The sequence below is a fragment of the Vigna radiata genome, chromosome 8 (genome assembly GCF_000741045.1).
Source record: "Vigna radiata var. radiata cultivar VC1973A chromosome 8, Vradiata_ver6, whole genome shotgun sequence".
In the NCBI taxonomy this organism is placed as follows: domain Eukaryota; kingdom Viridiplantae; phylum Streptophyta; class Magnoliopsida; order Fabales; family Fabaceae; genus Vigna; species Vigna radiata.
Window position 1 is genome coordinate 35,303,523 of NC_028358.1, and position 16,800 is coordinate 35,320,322.

Genomic DNA, 16,800 nt, shown 5'->3' on the forward strand with positions numbered 1-16,800 from the left:
CAAAACTTTAATTTATTGAAATCACATTTTATTATGAAAATCGGAAAGGTGTTGGAAGCGGATTTTAGAAAGAGGATTTTAGAAAAAGGAAACACAACTAACACCAAAACAAAAAGAGGAACTAGAAATGAAGCATTTCTTATTGTGATTGTGGTCGCGTTTCATCCCCTTGTCGTTCGCCTGGTTCGTGATTGTCGTCGCAATTGCTACCATGCTCGCTGTGGTGCTTACCGTCGCGACTCCTGGTCTCACTTCCTTCGAGCTACGTGTGTGGGGAGTAAAGTTTTCTTACTTCTGTGTTTTTTAGTATGTAATGATTTCTTTAAGAATAAGAAATTCTTATAGTTTTATTAAAGAAATAAAATTTTGAAACAATCAGATTTATAACTAAAACTGACCTCTTTAATAAAAGGTTAAACTCCTTTGAAAGTCTCTACTTACGCGGGTATTTTCTAGTTAGATTCTCCATCTTATTGGTTTTTTCTAGTTAGATTCTCCTACCATTATATTGACGTGACCTATATTTTTTAAACGTGACATTCATAAGCTTTATAAGTGGAATTTGCTCACCTTTAACATTTTCTTGTATTATCATTATTTGACCAGCACTTAAAATATTATTTTTAAATTCTATTTATCTTATTTTTAATAATAATTTTGTCTCTCCAACAAAGTTCAGTCAGAAACCAAACTCTAGGCATGTAATCCCAACAACCAATTTTGACATCAAGTCTAAAACGAGTCTTAACCGGTGTCCACCATTGCAGGCCATTTAAAGGTGACCACCTAAAACAATCCCAAATCCCAAACAAAAACGCAACCAGATCAAGAAACAAGATTCTAAGATAACATAATTTTGAACCTCAAACATAATTTGAGAAACAAGATCGAAGCTCGTAAAAAGAATTCCCAAACCAAAATTCCCAATTTTAAGATAACAAAAAAAAATCCTAAATTCCCAATTCGGAACTTTAGAAACCCTAAACCCCAAAATTTTCATTTCGTAACCATCGAGAATCACAATCGTGAATAACAAAAGAAATTGTTTCCATCTTAATGCACTCTGAGGGAAATTGTATGCAGTGGGATACTGAGGGAGTGATTGGAAAAGTTGAAAGCAACCAAAGATGGCATAAGATATGGACAGGCTTCACTCGTTGCATCAATGACTAGGGTGAAGCTTGTTGCTGCCCTTAGGGCCTCTTTAGTTTGGATAACAGGGGGGTTGGTGCACTCGCTGCACTTGCTTATTTTGCAGTTCTCTATGGTGCCTTCGTCATCCTCAGCTTCAAAGCGACGTCCGAAGGTTTTGGCTACCCACATGGAGTTTCTGGCCAGTGCACTTGATGGTAAGATATCACTAGGTGATTCAGCTACTTGGCGTGCCTATGTGTCAGGTTTTCAGATTTGTAATCCTAATTTTAATCCCAATTAAAATTTTAATTCTAATTCCCCTTTCAGAAACTCTATTTTTAAAATGTTTCTTTTATCAAATGCCACGTCTATAGGTATGTGAATGTCACATTCAAAAACTTGACCACATAAACATCCTAGGTTATCAAAAACTTAATCTTATTAAACCAATTTAACAGTAAGAATTCAATTGAATCAATTTTTCCTTCAAAATGATTAAATTGACAAAACCAATAAAACGGAAATCTAACTTAGAAAGACCACGTAAATAGAAACTTTCGAAGTAATTTAACCTTAATAAAATTTGGCATTAATGCACCTAGGTTGGGACTAGAAAAAGCCCAAAGGCCAAAAAGAAATCCTTTATTAAATGATCTCACAGAACTAAAAACCCCAAGCCCTATAGCCCAAGGGTCATCCTAGTACAAATTATTTGAACATTTTTGTCTTTATATCTTTCTTTATAATGAGTTATTGATGGTCCTTTTCTAAAACAAATAAAAAACTAGAGTTTACCCTTACAAGCTAGAGGAACTTTGATTTATAAAAAGCATAATGTACCCTTTGTTCAAAGAACTCGAACTAGGTATAATTTTCTAAATTAACACGCACCACTTTTCATTATAAAGTTTTCTCATTTAGCTAAATGAGATGTATAAGGAATTTGCCTCATTCTTTCCACTCCCTCTAGGTATATTTTAGATCTTGATACCAGTTACATCATACCAACTTATATGATTATATGAGGAAGGTAGTTTTGCTGAATGAGAATACAAAATCTCAGACAATTAAACTTGGACTTCATCTGTCTGAATGCTGTACTGACATGGAGATCATATCATTAACTTCCACTGAGCCAAGCAAGCATAAACAAGATTCTTTCATTTTACTTGGGAAGTCGGGCCATCTATATTTGTATGACGATAATTTGATTGAGAAGTATCTACTACAATGCCAATCTAAGTCCACGCCTTCACTTCTAAGGGAAGTAATTGTGAAGTTGCCACTGATAGAATCAAGCATCACAACAGCAAAATTTATCTCCAACAATTCTAATGTGTTTAATTTGAAGACGAGGTAATGGGGTTCTGAATCTATATTTTTTTATTTACCATACTCATTCTATTTGCAGTCCACCTTTTTGTAAATCCATTGATTTGGACCTTGTTTGTCTTTACCACTTAATACTACACACAACTGTTCAAAAGTTATCCATTGTTTGTTCTTGTTGAAACAAATCAAAAAGATGGCATTAGCCTAAGTGCGGCCAAATTTACTAGATTTTCAAAAGTTCAAAACTTATACATAACTGGAGACAACAATGGAGCCATAACCTTATGGGATGCTTCATGCCCCATCTTCACTCCGATTTTGCAATTGAAGCAACACGTTATACTTTTATCAGTCACACCCACTCTCAAGTTGCATTTAGTGGAAAATAATTAGTTTGTTCAACAAAATTTCCATACAAAAATGTTAGCTTTACTAATAGCCTCCCGTTTGTTATAAACAAATTGCCTACATAATATGCAAAATGCTCTTTTTATCTTCCTGTGGGATACATTTAGCTCTTTCCAAAAGAAGCTACTTTCATATGCAAACCATTAGCCAACTTATTTGTCTAGATAGTTAGAGTTATTGATTTCATTGGTAATCATGCCAATGTTTTGTGTTGAAGAATTGGATTGATCAGGAAATTTTTGAAGGTTGCGATTGTTGTCCAACTCTTAGGCAAGTCTTTGTTCAGAAGATGGGAATAAAATGTGTTGTGGGGCTTACGGGGCTAATGCGGTCCTAATTCCACCAGAACCCATTTCATGGGATTTTGGGGGCTAGGGGCTTTAGAAAAGCCCCTTAAGATATGGGTAAAAAAATGGGTCTAACTATAGTAAAGGTTAGGGCTAGCCTTGAGGCTAAAAAAAAATTGACAACTCTATGTACAAGATTCATCATAGGAAAAGTTAGATAAATATGATGTCATTATTAAAGGATTAGAGAATTAGATATAGACACTTTGACATTTTTATTTATGTTTTGTAATATTTCTATGAACTTATTTATTTGAAGGTTTAATAGATTTGGAAGTCCTTATTTATGTGGATTTGCATCAATTGGGTCCTCGTATCATGAAAGTTTTCAATTAGATCCCTATTTTGGTAAAATTTGAGTTAATGGAGCCCTTGCCGTTAAATGCTATGGACGACGTTAATTTTCTTGCAATGTGGCATGTTGAGGTGTCCTTCAATTACAAGGTGGCACAGTATCAGAAGAGTCTCGTTGACCAACGTTGACTGATTCATAACGTGACTAATGAAGACCTGCCACGTGTCAACCCCTTTCCCACCCAAAATTAGGGTTTCAGATTGGGGAAAGGAGGAAACCCAGAAACCCTAGCCGTCAACCACCTTGAAGCCACCACTGTCAACCTTCAAACCGTCGCTATCCACCATCGCCAACGTTCTCATCGGCCACACCCATCGACCTCGCATGAACCTTCTTCGCACTGCCACCAATTGCAAAACCTAGACACAAGTTTTCCACAAAAATCGCAGAAATGCAAATCGTATCAGCCACCAGAATCGCGATTCCTTCATCCTCCGCCACCAAGCATGATTCGATCTCCTTCCTCGCAAGCTTCGCCGCAACCTCCCCCAAACCAGAGACGCAAGCCTCTCCGCAATCACGCCTTCTTTTTTGCATCTCGCAGCTACTTCGCCAAACCTTAGCGTCGCAAAACTACCATGAAGACGCTGCCATGACCGCAACCACTAACCTTCATCACCCTCGCACCTGTCAAAAAAAACACGCAGAAACCCAATCACAGAGAAAATCAAAATTGCACCGTTGTTCGAAAGTCATGGTGCGGATCATCTTCTCCTTCATTCATCTCCACCTGCAACCACAATCAGACCTGCAAACAAACCCAGAATCAGAAGAGAGTCCATTCGAAAATTCTGGTGCGAGAAGCGGAGAAAGCATTTTCCCATTCTAGCGGCACGTAGGCAGAGGCACAGGGAGAAGCCCTTTCCCATGGTGGCAGTGAAGACTAGTGGCATGATTATGATTGTGGCGGCTTCTATGAAGATGCGAAGACGACAATGGTGGTGAGTGAAGATCGAGTTGGCAACGCTGGTGCGGCAATGGTTGACAGCACGGTGGTTGAAGGGAATTATTGAAGATGAACGATGATACCTCGTGATTTATTTTAAATATTTTTTAAACTTAAAATCAAATAAATCTACATCATTATGCCACGTGATTATTAAATGACACCTCAACATGTCACATTGCAAGAAAAATAACACCATACAGAGCAATTAACGACAAAGACTTTATTGACTCAAATTTTACCAAAAAAGGGACCCAATTGAAAACTTTCATAATACGAGGACCCAATAGATGCAAATCCGCAAAAAATAGAGACCTCCGAACTTATTAAACCTTATTTGAATTAGGATGTTATTTATTTTTTTTCATATAAAGTAAACTCTTACGAGTCGAGCTTACAAATCGAGTTTACAAGTCAAGTTTACGAATTAAGTTTAATAGAGTCTCACGAGTTTATGTAAACTCTCGAGTTTGACAATCTTAATGTTTTGGCTAATGCTTTTTTATATGATGTGTTATTCATTTGCATGTAGCAATAGATTTGAAGATACTGAAAAAGTTCCACTTTTGTTCATACTAATCGAAGAATATTTGAAAAGATTTGAAAGATGTGATGAGAGAACTTACGATTATATTTCCTATGGCTATGAAGAGAACATAAATTATTTGTATATTGGAACATGAATTCAAAAGATGTGTTTTGAGTTATTTTTCCTTTAACAAGGATGAATTTCATTTATCATTAGTGAAGTATAAATTTTAGTTCTTTCAAAAATATACTTCAGTATAAGACTGGTTAGAAATTTTATTATGGTTGAGTTTGCTTTCCTATCATACAATGAATAATAATAATCTGAATTTCATGTTAACTTTCCTAGTACAATAAAGCATCGTATTCTTTTCAAGCTTGTGGACTATAAACATGGAGTCTCCCTTACAAGAAAGCTAAAAGAAATAATATTGGCAGCTACAAAATAAAATTTTATTTTTTTAATCTTTACAATTTTTTTTTAAAATAGAATGTCACGTTTTTAAAATTTTAAGATATGTAAAAAATACATTATTATTTATTTAAATATTTATCGTACTTAATACTTTGCCAGAAAAGAAAGATTTGAAAGATTATATATAAATTTACGAATTACTAGAACATTCTCAACCTTAATAGAACAAATGAAAACATTGCATCGTGGTCAAGAAATGGTGCCTGTAGAGAAAAATCCAGTATTGTTATTCATGAGAGGAGGCATGGGGGTTGGAAAAAACACCATTCGTGACGCCATTCTTAAGAAGTAACCTTTGACCTATTATAAAATTAATTGTTTTATAAAATTTATCTTATGCAAAATTAAAAGATAAATAAGAATAACAAATAAAATGATGTAACGACTCCATCTTTAGCATATAAAATAATCATTAATGTTTTTTTAGACATATACTCAATGCATTTTTAGACATATAGGATATACTTTATAAAATATATGTAAGAATTACATCCTTGTAAATAAAATTATGAAGCAACTGCATCAGTAGATTTTATTTACCATGTAATTCTTACATATGCTTAATGTTATAATTAATAAAGTAGACACTATAGGTTTAAAGGAACATCCCATATATGTCAAAAAACGTATTCATAATTGTTTTATATAATATAGATGGGATTGTTACACCATGATTTTATTTATTATTCTTATGCACCTTTTTATTTTGCATGAAATAAATTTTATAAAACAATCAATTTTATAATAGGTTGAAGGTTATTATTTAAGGATGACATCATGGATGGTGCTTTTTCCAGCATCTATGCCTCCTCTCATGAACAACAATATTGGACTTCTCTCTACAGGCACCATTTCTTGACCATGATGCAGTGCTTTCATTTGTTTTATTAAAGTCAAGAATGTTATAGTGACTCGCAAATTCATATATAATCTTTCAATCTTTCTTTCCTAACAAAATATTAGGTACAACAAATATTTAAATAAATAATAATGCATTTCTCATATTTAAAAGAAATATATGTTCTTAAAATTTCAAAAACTTTTAGCTTAATATTAATGTAAGGATTAAAGAAAATAAAATTTTACCTTGCAATTGTCAGTATCATTTCTCTTAGCTTTCTTGTAGGACGAGATTAACATTTCTCTTGGCTTTCTTGTAGGGTGAGTCTCCATGCTTATAGCCTGCACTCAATAAAAAAATGGAAAATAATTAATATAGCAAGTTGAAAAGATAAACATGAAAAGAATATGAAGGAAAGCTAACATGAAATTTAGATCATTATTATTCATTGTATGGTAGCAAAGCAAACTCGGTAAAAAGTTGGTAAGACTATTGAAGTGTTTCAAAAGGAAACTCAATCAAAATTTAGCACCTGTAACAATAGTTGCCTCGTTCAATAATCCTGGCAGTTGCATCCAACACCTCCCTTGCAATCTATAAATTACAAATCAATCAACCGTTAATTAGAGGCCAAAGTCTACACCAACACAATAGAAAATATACAAATATTTAAAAGACCTTTCATCTCTAAAAATAACTATTCTATTATCCTTATAAAGGTCTTTTCTAATTTGGCAAAAAATGAATTGGTAAAGAAAAAGAAGGAAAAAAAAAATCAAAAGTAAAGGTGGCCGAAAATGCAACATAATTGATTATCTTGTAAGCATAATTCCATGTTACATCAAAGCTAAGTCATAGATGTTAGTGTCTATAGATAAATTAGTACCAGTCTTAGTGGTACACTTTTACTGGTACACTTTTACATCAATGTTGCTACGATACCATAAATCAAACTAAATAATGTGATCTTATAGCTCAAGATTGACCAAACAAGTTATTTTCTTATAAGTCATTCTCATACTAAAATTAGTTAATGATTAATCACATTTGAACTTGGGGTGAGGAAAGGCTTCAAATGCTTATAGTAACTTATAGTCCAAAACAATATCACATTGATACTTAAAATCTACGTAAGACACAATTGAAACAGAATAAGAAGCTTAAATGGACTTGGTAGCATCACTGAAAAGGATAAACCGTAAAAAGAAAACAATAAGTTGAATAATATCACACAGAATGTAGAATCAGATTCACAAACTGTAATGATCAATTATTTGCAAATTACTCATGTACAATGTTTACACCATCTTTGACAGAGTAGTTAACTTCAAATGCAGGTCCCTCAACTTGTTAAATTCAGGTTTACTTTAAATGTCTGAACTATTTGTGTTGTTTGCAAATAAAAAGTTTTATACCCATAACTAGAAGCAGACAAAGTTAAGTATCAAGTGCCATAGATCACTAAACTATAACTTGTTTCAGGATGTTTGGATCATCTGCCTAATTAGAAAATTAACGTGTCCATTCCCACCTATCTTATGAGTGCAGATAAATAAGTTGCATCTTCGCACCACTTCATACATCTCCAACTTCATGTGGAAATGTTGTTTATTATTATCACATATAATGATCACATTCAATAGTAACGCTAGTGATATATAAAAATGGAAGCAGAGACAACAAATACAAGATGAGAACTAAACTAAAGGGATACAATTTGGTAAGAGAAGAATAAGATTCCATGGTTGTGTACCTTAACAAACAGAGAGGAAGGAGAACCCAAAAAGAGACTAAGCACGGAGGAGGAGAACCCAAAAGGTCCATGCCATGTTCGGTGCAGCTACCTACTCCCATGCCAAGCAGAGTGTTGAAAGAATCAACATCAGAGTGAAGTTATAGAAGCCATAAAGTTCTCTTGTGAGGATGTCTTAGAACTATTAACGTAATGTATACAAAAAACTTAAACATGATAAGCAAGATGAAATTCAAAAATGATCTGTTTTACATAAAAGTTAATCTGAACCATGTAATAATCCAATTAAAAAGAACAAGATTGTTGAAATGCATCACAACCATGCGTACTGATTATGCAGAAATGTAACAAGAATGATGCAGAGACCGTGACAGAGATTCTAAATATCCAAGAACTAAATTAAATGTCGACTAGATGGCATATGTAACAGTCAAAGTTTTCTCTCAAGCATACTACACCTACAATTACAAATGAATCTTATTCCTCAAAAAGAAGAAAATTGAAGGAACTCAATTACCCAAGTTATCAAGGAAACTCTGTAATTCCTTCAAACCATAAGCAGAGAAGCTCCGGTACACTCTAGAGCGAGGGGCCACTAAGTTGCGAGGAGGTTGCTGCTGGAAGGAAATCACAACTGCAAACAAATTGTCTCCACTCTTTCTCTTTAAAGCCTCATCAACCAAATACTCACATCACAAGGTTCAGCCATCGTCTAGTACGTGTTATGACATGACATTATAAGACAATATATACAACCATAAAATATATATTCTATTTATACTTATAAACATGTACATCACCATAACATAACCTATAAACATGTACTAGTTACATATAAACACCAATCTTTCCTAACTTCAACGATTTGATTGTCACAATATTGTTGACATTTGCAACTAGAACAATACTAAAACAAAGAAAAATAATATAAAATTAGTCAATTAAATTTTTACTACAAAGTGATGAGCCATCATATAATGCATTAAAACAATTATGAAAATATTATTGATGAGCCATCATATGTAGTTTTGTTAAATATATAAATAAATTATTAAAGTAATTTTTTATTTTAAAAATATGTATTTCAATTTAAGGTGTATTAACATGTTTAATTCACTAACCATTAAACAAATATTTTTAAGATTAAATGTTAGATAATCTAGACATACCTTAAGATGGACTAAATTCAATTAATCTCTTTTGAAAGGACTTTTGTCCCTTTGAAGGGAGGGTTAGGGTTAGTGAAACTAACGGTCTTAACCCAAATTTGTAGTGAAAGTTATATTAAAAGTAAATGTATAATTAATGAATTCGATGTAATTATTAAATATATGATAAATATAGCAAACTTTTGATAATTTATGTACAAACTGCAGCATGAGATGGAAAAAAACTCTATAAATATAAAACAGTGAGACTGCTATAAACTTGATATAATGAAAATCCATTACAGTGGCATAATTTACACAAGTAATGAGGAAGTCACCGTGATCATTTTGCACCAGTGGTAGGAAGAAGTTGCACCCACAAGAATGGCAACTCTATAAATCATTTCAAAAAGTGAAACACAAATCAAGAATACCTGAAAGAAAATTATTTATGGTAAATGAAGGATACAAGAGGGCACAACCAAGTCCTCTGAGATTATAAATAAGAATAACGTACCCTCTTCTGACCCAAATGTACTGACAAAGATTGAATACCAAATTTGTCATCTCCTTCATTGTCAGGTATATCCTATAAGAAAGTCAACAGAGATTAATTTTACTTTCATATTGGATACACATGTATAATTTAAGAGAACAGGAAGCTTTTATCCTTCTACCTTGAACAATGCTAAATTAAAGAGAAGAAACTCAAGAATGCTATAGAAAAAACCAATGATCTAGAATCATAGTTGGCCTCTTGAACACAAAGGTCTGCAGATTTAATATTATGCACACATATTAGCACCCAAAAACATTTGGCTTTGTAGGAGGGTTTCTTCGCTGCTAGACATTTGTTACTGCAATTATGTGTATAAAAGCTAATTTATGTACATATGCATTACAACTTAGAGCACTTTTTAGAAGGACAAACTGCCTGCAAATGAAGAAAATAATGTTGAAACATTATTCTATGAACAACTACAATGCACATGGCTCAAGCACTGCAATTCTCTTCCATCTCAACAGGGGTAGCTGCAAATTTTAGACACACGAGTTATGAAAAAAAAATGTTGTCACTATCAAACAAAGTTTCCAAACAGAGATTTTAGAGAAGCTTAAATTCAAATATAACTACTGAAAAAGAAAAGAAGTGTCACATAATTTCAATCCTTAAAGCCTTCCTCCAATAAACAAAGTTTTTCTCCTAACAGGAAAATTAAGTGCAAGTATAGATGATGTTGTTGAACATTTTCTGCATAATGTTCACCTGAATTTGATAAAGCACAAAAAAATTCTTGTTATAGAAAATGAACAAATCTTACAATGACAGTTAGCAATTATGCCCTAAATAACAAGGGGGAAATGAAGTGTATGTGCCATCAAAATGAACTTACATCAATTGAATATGCAGTCCCCACCAAAAAATGGATGGAAAGAGCCCACAACAACGGAGGTGAACCTACAATCCATCCAATCCCAAAACTCTGTAAAGGAAACTAAAATGATAGCTTTTAATAACAATCACATTGACAATTTTGAAAGAGAGTATAACTTTTTGAATGTTAGATAGACATTTCAGAGAAAAGAAAATCAAATTCTAGCAAAGGTAAGGCCATAGACCAGATGAAATATACAACAGAAAGCAGACTTAAAATGAAATGACTTTGAATTCTTACTTTCCAACAATCCCAGGTGGGGGAACTCTAGTAGTATCACAAAAGTACATACACATTGAAAGATAACAAACTGTTTATGCTTATTGCCTGTACAAACAAAAACAACTGAAGTAAAATAATTCAAAAAAGCATTACACGTTTCCAAATATAGAAAGCGAGGTTCATGAAAAAGAATTGATTAATATTATTTGACTAAATAATTGCACAGAACAAAGAAAAGGATTTGACTTAATTGTGCCAATGAGAACGTATGGACTGAAAAAACTGATAAATGCATCCAAGTAATATTTAATAGAGCCCCGAAAGGGTTTTGGAAAATATTGAGGTTTAGCAATCAAATGATTCACCAGAGTCGGTGTTCACAACATAACTCCTTGCACGTTGGTGAAATGTGGATCCAATCTCAATGCCTCTATAATGATTCTGATGATGCCTCATGATATGATATTTATTCTGGATTTTCTCAGTTTTGCACCATGAAGCTTTTGTTACGTAAGAACCTAGAATATCAAATGTGAATTTTCATGATGATTCTCAAAAGTATTCGAAATAATACTAAGTACTTTGTAATAATAAACAGAAAACATGAACCCATTTTCATGGCTCACCAAAAGAAGAAGCAACAGTGAAACACCCAACAAAGATAGAAGTCATTGATGGTTGGTTGTAAATTTGTTTCCAAAAGGCTCTCGGGCACAGACTTCTGATTCTATTACCTGTCGTGAAAGCAAACCAGCCACACCTAAATAAACACAGCATCAAAATTAAGGAACTGAATATAACCACAAAGTATGTATTTTTATCAGGTATGCTAAAGGAGTGAAAGGGTATTAATTGTTAATTTGCATAGATACGCACATAACATATGAAGGACTTTTGTTCTTCTCCTTCTCCATTAACCTCTGTTGTGTGGCAAGTCTTGAAACACTTGCATAATATGACATTATGTACTAATTTTCTTTTGAGAACAATATAATAGGTAACAGAGGTCGTATCAATATTTAAGTATCATATAATAGAAATACTTGCCAAAGGTACACTAAGTTCTGAAAAAATCACTACTTCAGTAAACATACACTATCAACTAAGCTGATTTAGAAGAGATATCAATACATCCATAACTTGTTGTGTCCAATAATCCATTAGGGGGATCAGAACCCTAGGTTTGAAAATTGGGGATTTTCAAAACTTCATGAACCCTACAAAATAAAATTTCAGATTTGATGCAAATGGAGAACAACATTGTTAAGATATAAATACATTTTCGAAACTGAAATCGGGTTCAATTCACATACCACTGCATAGTGAATAAAAACGGACATTCTCATCTAAGCTTCATTTCCTTCGAATTAACATCCAGTGAGTTTCTAACTTCAATCAAGCATATGGTAAGTGAAATGAAGCAAAGATACTTTTAGACGGGAAAGCGCAAAAGGAGGGAGAGCTCGAGAAAGGAGGGGCTAACTGAGATGACCTAGAGAAACCGTAACTCCGCATAGATGGAACATTTTTTATAATAAACTGATGTCTTCCTAAAGCAAAGATGAAATGCAAGATTGTCGTTAATATGGGATGCAGGACCGTTGTTGAGAGAATGAGGTAGGACTGGGGTTGAGAAGAACCCTTCCAAGGGAAGACCTAACCTAAACCCTAAACACGAATAAGAGAACCGGCCAAGTGACAAACTTTTTTCAAAAATTTTAAATAGCTCTTAGACTTAGACAGCGCTTATATTACATTTTGTACATAAAATAAGTTATTTATCTTTTATTGGTACGTTCCTTTTTAGAAAATTAATATTTTATTTAATAATTTAAAAAAGATAATTATTTTATTTATAATTTTGTAGATAAGGAAAAATTACTGAAGATTAAAAAATATATCATAATAAAATGAGTTATCAACAAAATGAGTTATTTTAAATATAAAATCAAGTTCAAATTTCAAGTCTAATTCATATAATTGTACATTCATTAAAATCTATAAATAAAAGGTTTTAAATAGTTAAAATTCAATTTCATTGGTAGAGACTCATTTAGGAGGCAAGAGGAATTCATCATTATTCTTTTATGATATTTAGAATATAAAAGAGTAACTAATTTTCTTGTTCACATGATTGAAAATAATTTATCTTTAATTTTTTATGATTTTTGTTATTTAATATATTTCTTTCATTGTTTTTATATTCTATTTTTGTTTTTAACTACATAATAATTTATTAAGTGCATATTTGTGAATATATAGAGAAGATGTTTAAACTTTTAGATTATAATAAAACAATTCTTAGTCTATATATCTAAATACAAAATTGTCATTCTAAACATCTCAACCTAATATTTATTGTGAACTTTTAAATAAAAGATTTAAGATATTAGGATTTTTATTAATATGTTTATTGTTTCTAAAAATATTAAAACTTGTTAAATAGTGATCTTGTTAGATAGTGATATGAATGTTAAAATAAGAATTAGAAATATATTGTTTAATGTTTAATAAATGAAATATATCCTCGATGAAATAATTTTAGATTCACGTACACATACAATACAAATTTGAGGCTACTAATTATTTAACATCAATTTTTACTTATTATTGTTTTGACTAACATTAAATGTTTGTTTTTTCATGGTGTTTTAATCACAAAGACCTCTAATACAATTTTCGAAGTGTGCACAGTGAGCTTATTAACATTCTGTTTACAATTTTAGCTTCGGTAGTAGAAGTCTCAATGTTTAACCTTTACCATATTTTCACATTTACAACTCTATGTTAACTTTTCTAAAAAGTATAGGTAATTGAAACGCGACAAATGTAAGATCTCACCAGTTTATATGTCCTTCTAATTGTTCAATGTCTTTTGTGTAAAATTAAAGCAACCCGATATTTTAACACCACAATTCTAATACCATTTTGACATTGTCAGGTGTCGATATGAGATTGGTTTGTTTTTAATTTTTAAAAAAATTGAAATTGTGACATTACTACAAAGGATTAGATTTGAATTTTTGATTTCCCGTTTTGCCCTTGACCTGTTTCATTGGATTGAAACGTTCTCTTTCACTCATTTCTCCATCTCACTGTCGGTGTCATCGTTCTTCCAATCTTTCGATTTCTCCATCTCATTTGTTCTGATTTCGGTGTGGTTGTGGCCTTCATTCTTGCCATCTCTGATGATACCCTCTTCGTTGGTGTCTTATCTCTTCGTTCTCGCCATCGTTCTTCGTCCTTGGTGTTGGTGTCTCATCTCTTTGATCCTGGTGTGGTTGTCTCATTCCTTCGTTTCCAAATGGCCAGTTCTTCAACGAAGGTAAGCCCCATGATCCTTGGGCTATTTTAGTTTTCTCCCTTTTGTGTTGGGCTTTTATTTTAGGGTTTTGAGCATTTGTGGTTGATGCAATTGACAGTTAGGCACTCATTTTCCACGAATTATATATCAACTTTGAGCAAGGAATTGACAAAGGAGCAGCGGTCATTGATTTCTGGGACTCCTTTTGGTTTGAGTACTAAAGTTAGGTTGGCTAAGAATATATTGAGTGAATTAGTTGTGAAGTGGGTTGACTCTAATGGTTGTTTTGTAATCGGAGATAAAGAAGTCCCTATGACTGATAATGACTTTTGTTTAGGTCTGGGGTTGAGTACAGAAGGTAAGGACTTGAACTTGAAAGAAAATTACAAAAGGACATGTGTTAAATATGTAGGGAAAGACACAAAAGATTTAGACTTGGTTTACAAATGTATGAAGAGGAAACGTAAGAAGAAGAGGTTGGAGCATCAACAAAATCTAGTTGCAGGGCTTAAAAGGGAGGTTGTTAAGTTGGAGCAAGAGGTTGCTTACGAAAAATCTAGAAGAAGAAGACCAGACGAAGGTGGACCGAGTGTGGCCCGTGAAGATCCTTCCTTCTCCCCGGGAGGCATTTCCCCGGAAGGAATCCCCCCGAGAGGCATGTCCAGTGATGAAGCTCCAATGAAAACATATGTAAGGATGGGTTCACGGAGGCGGTTCAAGAGTAGAGCTCTTAAAACTCCTTTTACTGGAACATTGCAAATAAAACATGCGTGAAATTATGATATGTTTACAAATTTGAAACTTTCCTTGTTGTCGACAGATGTTTTATTGTCGACAGATTTGTTTAATAATTTCAATTGTAATAAATGTTACATTGAACTTTCAGTGTTTGACATAGTATTAAAGTTAAATGAATGAGTTATGTCATTGCCCTTGGGAAGTAATGTTACCATGTAGTTGTTAAATATTAAAGTTGACAGATATTTTTATTGTTGTTGGACTTAATGGACGAAAGAAACAATGCATGTGGACATAGGCAACATTCTGAGTTGAACAGAGAAATCTGGTTCAGTGAAAAAACGTGTTGTAATCGTTTACAGGATGGGAGAAACGTTTACGCGAGTGAGTTATGGAATTTGTACAGAAAATCCTTCTGAAGGAGCCAGGTTTTTGTACACAGGGGACCATTAGGTGAAATCTGCAATTCTTTGCAAGTTTGGACTGTGTTTTAATTTTTTAGTGTTTTAGGTGTGTGTTGGGTATGGATAATTGAATTTGGGGACCCCAAGTTGCATTAAGTAAGTTATTTTGTTCACTAAAAGTACTTGGATGAAATTTTGAATCAAGTACAGTGAAAAAAGGCCATGTAAACGTTTACAGGATGGTGGTAAACGTTTATGCGAGTGAGTTGTGGAATTTGTACAAAAAGTCCTTCTAAAGGAGCCAGGTTTTTGTATACAGGGGACCGTGAAATCTGCAATTCTTTGCATGTTTGGACTGGTTTTTGAATTTTTTGGTGTTTTAGGTGTGTGTTGGGTGTGGATAATTGAATTTGGGGACCCCAAGTTGCATTAAGTAAGTTATTTTGTTCACTAAAGGTACTTGGATGAAATCCTGAATCAAGTACAGTGAAAAAAAGGCCATGTAAACGTTTACAGGATGGTGGTAAACGTTTACGCGAGTGAGTTGTGGAATTTGTACATAAAGTCCTTCTGAAGGAGCCAGGTTTTTGGACACAGGGGACCATTAGGTGAAATCTGCAATTCTTTGCAAGTTTGGACTGGTGTTTTAATTTTTTGGTGTTTAGGTGTGTGTTGGGTGTGGATAATTGAATTTGGGGACCCCATGTTGCATTAAGTAAGTCATTTTGTTCACTAAAAGTTCTTGGATGAAATCCTAAATCAAGTGCAGTGAAAAAAGGCCATGTAAACGTTTACATGATAGTGGTAAACATTTACGCGAGTGAGTTGTGGAATTTGTACANAAAGTCCTTCTNAAGGAGCCNGGTTTTTGNACACAGNGGACCATTANGTGAANTNTGCAATTCTTTGCAAGTTTGGACTGGTGTTTTAATTTTTTGGTGTTTAGGTGTGTGTTGGGTGTGGATAATTGAATTTGGGGACCCCATGTTGCATTAAGTAAGTTATTTTGTTCACTAAAAGTTCTTGGATGAAATCCTGAATCAAGTGCAGTGAAAAAAGACTATGTAATTGTTTACAAGGTCTTGGACCTGCGCAAAAACGACATAGTATTTGGACATCGTTAGGGTTTGCGAAAGTTAATGTATAACAACGAAAACAACATAGTATATGGTCCAGTTCCCACTCACCAAAATCAGCGTAGCCGATACACACCACGACACCAAGGACAAAGACCACGAACCACACAGAAAGGGCAATCCAAAAAAAAATCAAGGTCTAAAAATAGATGACACCACCACTAATGAACGCAAGGAAAAGGTCTTCAACAACCAAACAAAGGGCTTGCCGAGAGGTGAAACGAGTGCCACAACGAGTGGAGGCGACCACAACCGAGAGGGCCACAACAATGGTGAGACGAGGCGACCCGAGA

The 16,800-nt window shown here is 33.5% G+C and overlaps 1 protein-coding gene across 1 annotated transcript; it reads right to left on the reverse strand.

Annotated features, from left to right (window-relative positions):
- Positions 1–971: 971 nt before the first annotated feature.
- LOC106771902 lies at positions 972–12,654 on the reverse strand. The gene is made up of 12 exons (XM_014657938.2): positions 12,239–12,654; positions 11,802–12,142; positions 11,552–11,685; positions 11,291–11,443; positions 10,662–10,726; positions 9,785–9,856; positions 9,606–9,701; positions 8,637–8,831; positions 8,120–8,210; positions 6,899–6,960; positions 6,612–6,707; positions 972–1,330 (listed from the first exon to the last, which is right to left on the reverse strand). The coding sequence occupies exons 2-8, from the start codon at positions 11,885–11,887 to the stop codon at positions 8,784–8,786; spliced, it is 654 nt and encodes a 217-aa protein (XP_014513424.1). The 5' UTR covers positions 11,888–12,142; positions 12,239–12,654; the 3' UTR covers positions 972–1,330; positions 6,612–6,707; positions 6,899–6,960; positions 8,120–8,210; positions 8,637–8,783.
- Positions 12,655–16,800: the final 4,146 nt, after the last annotated feature.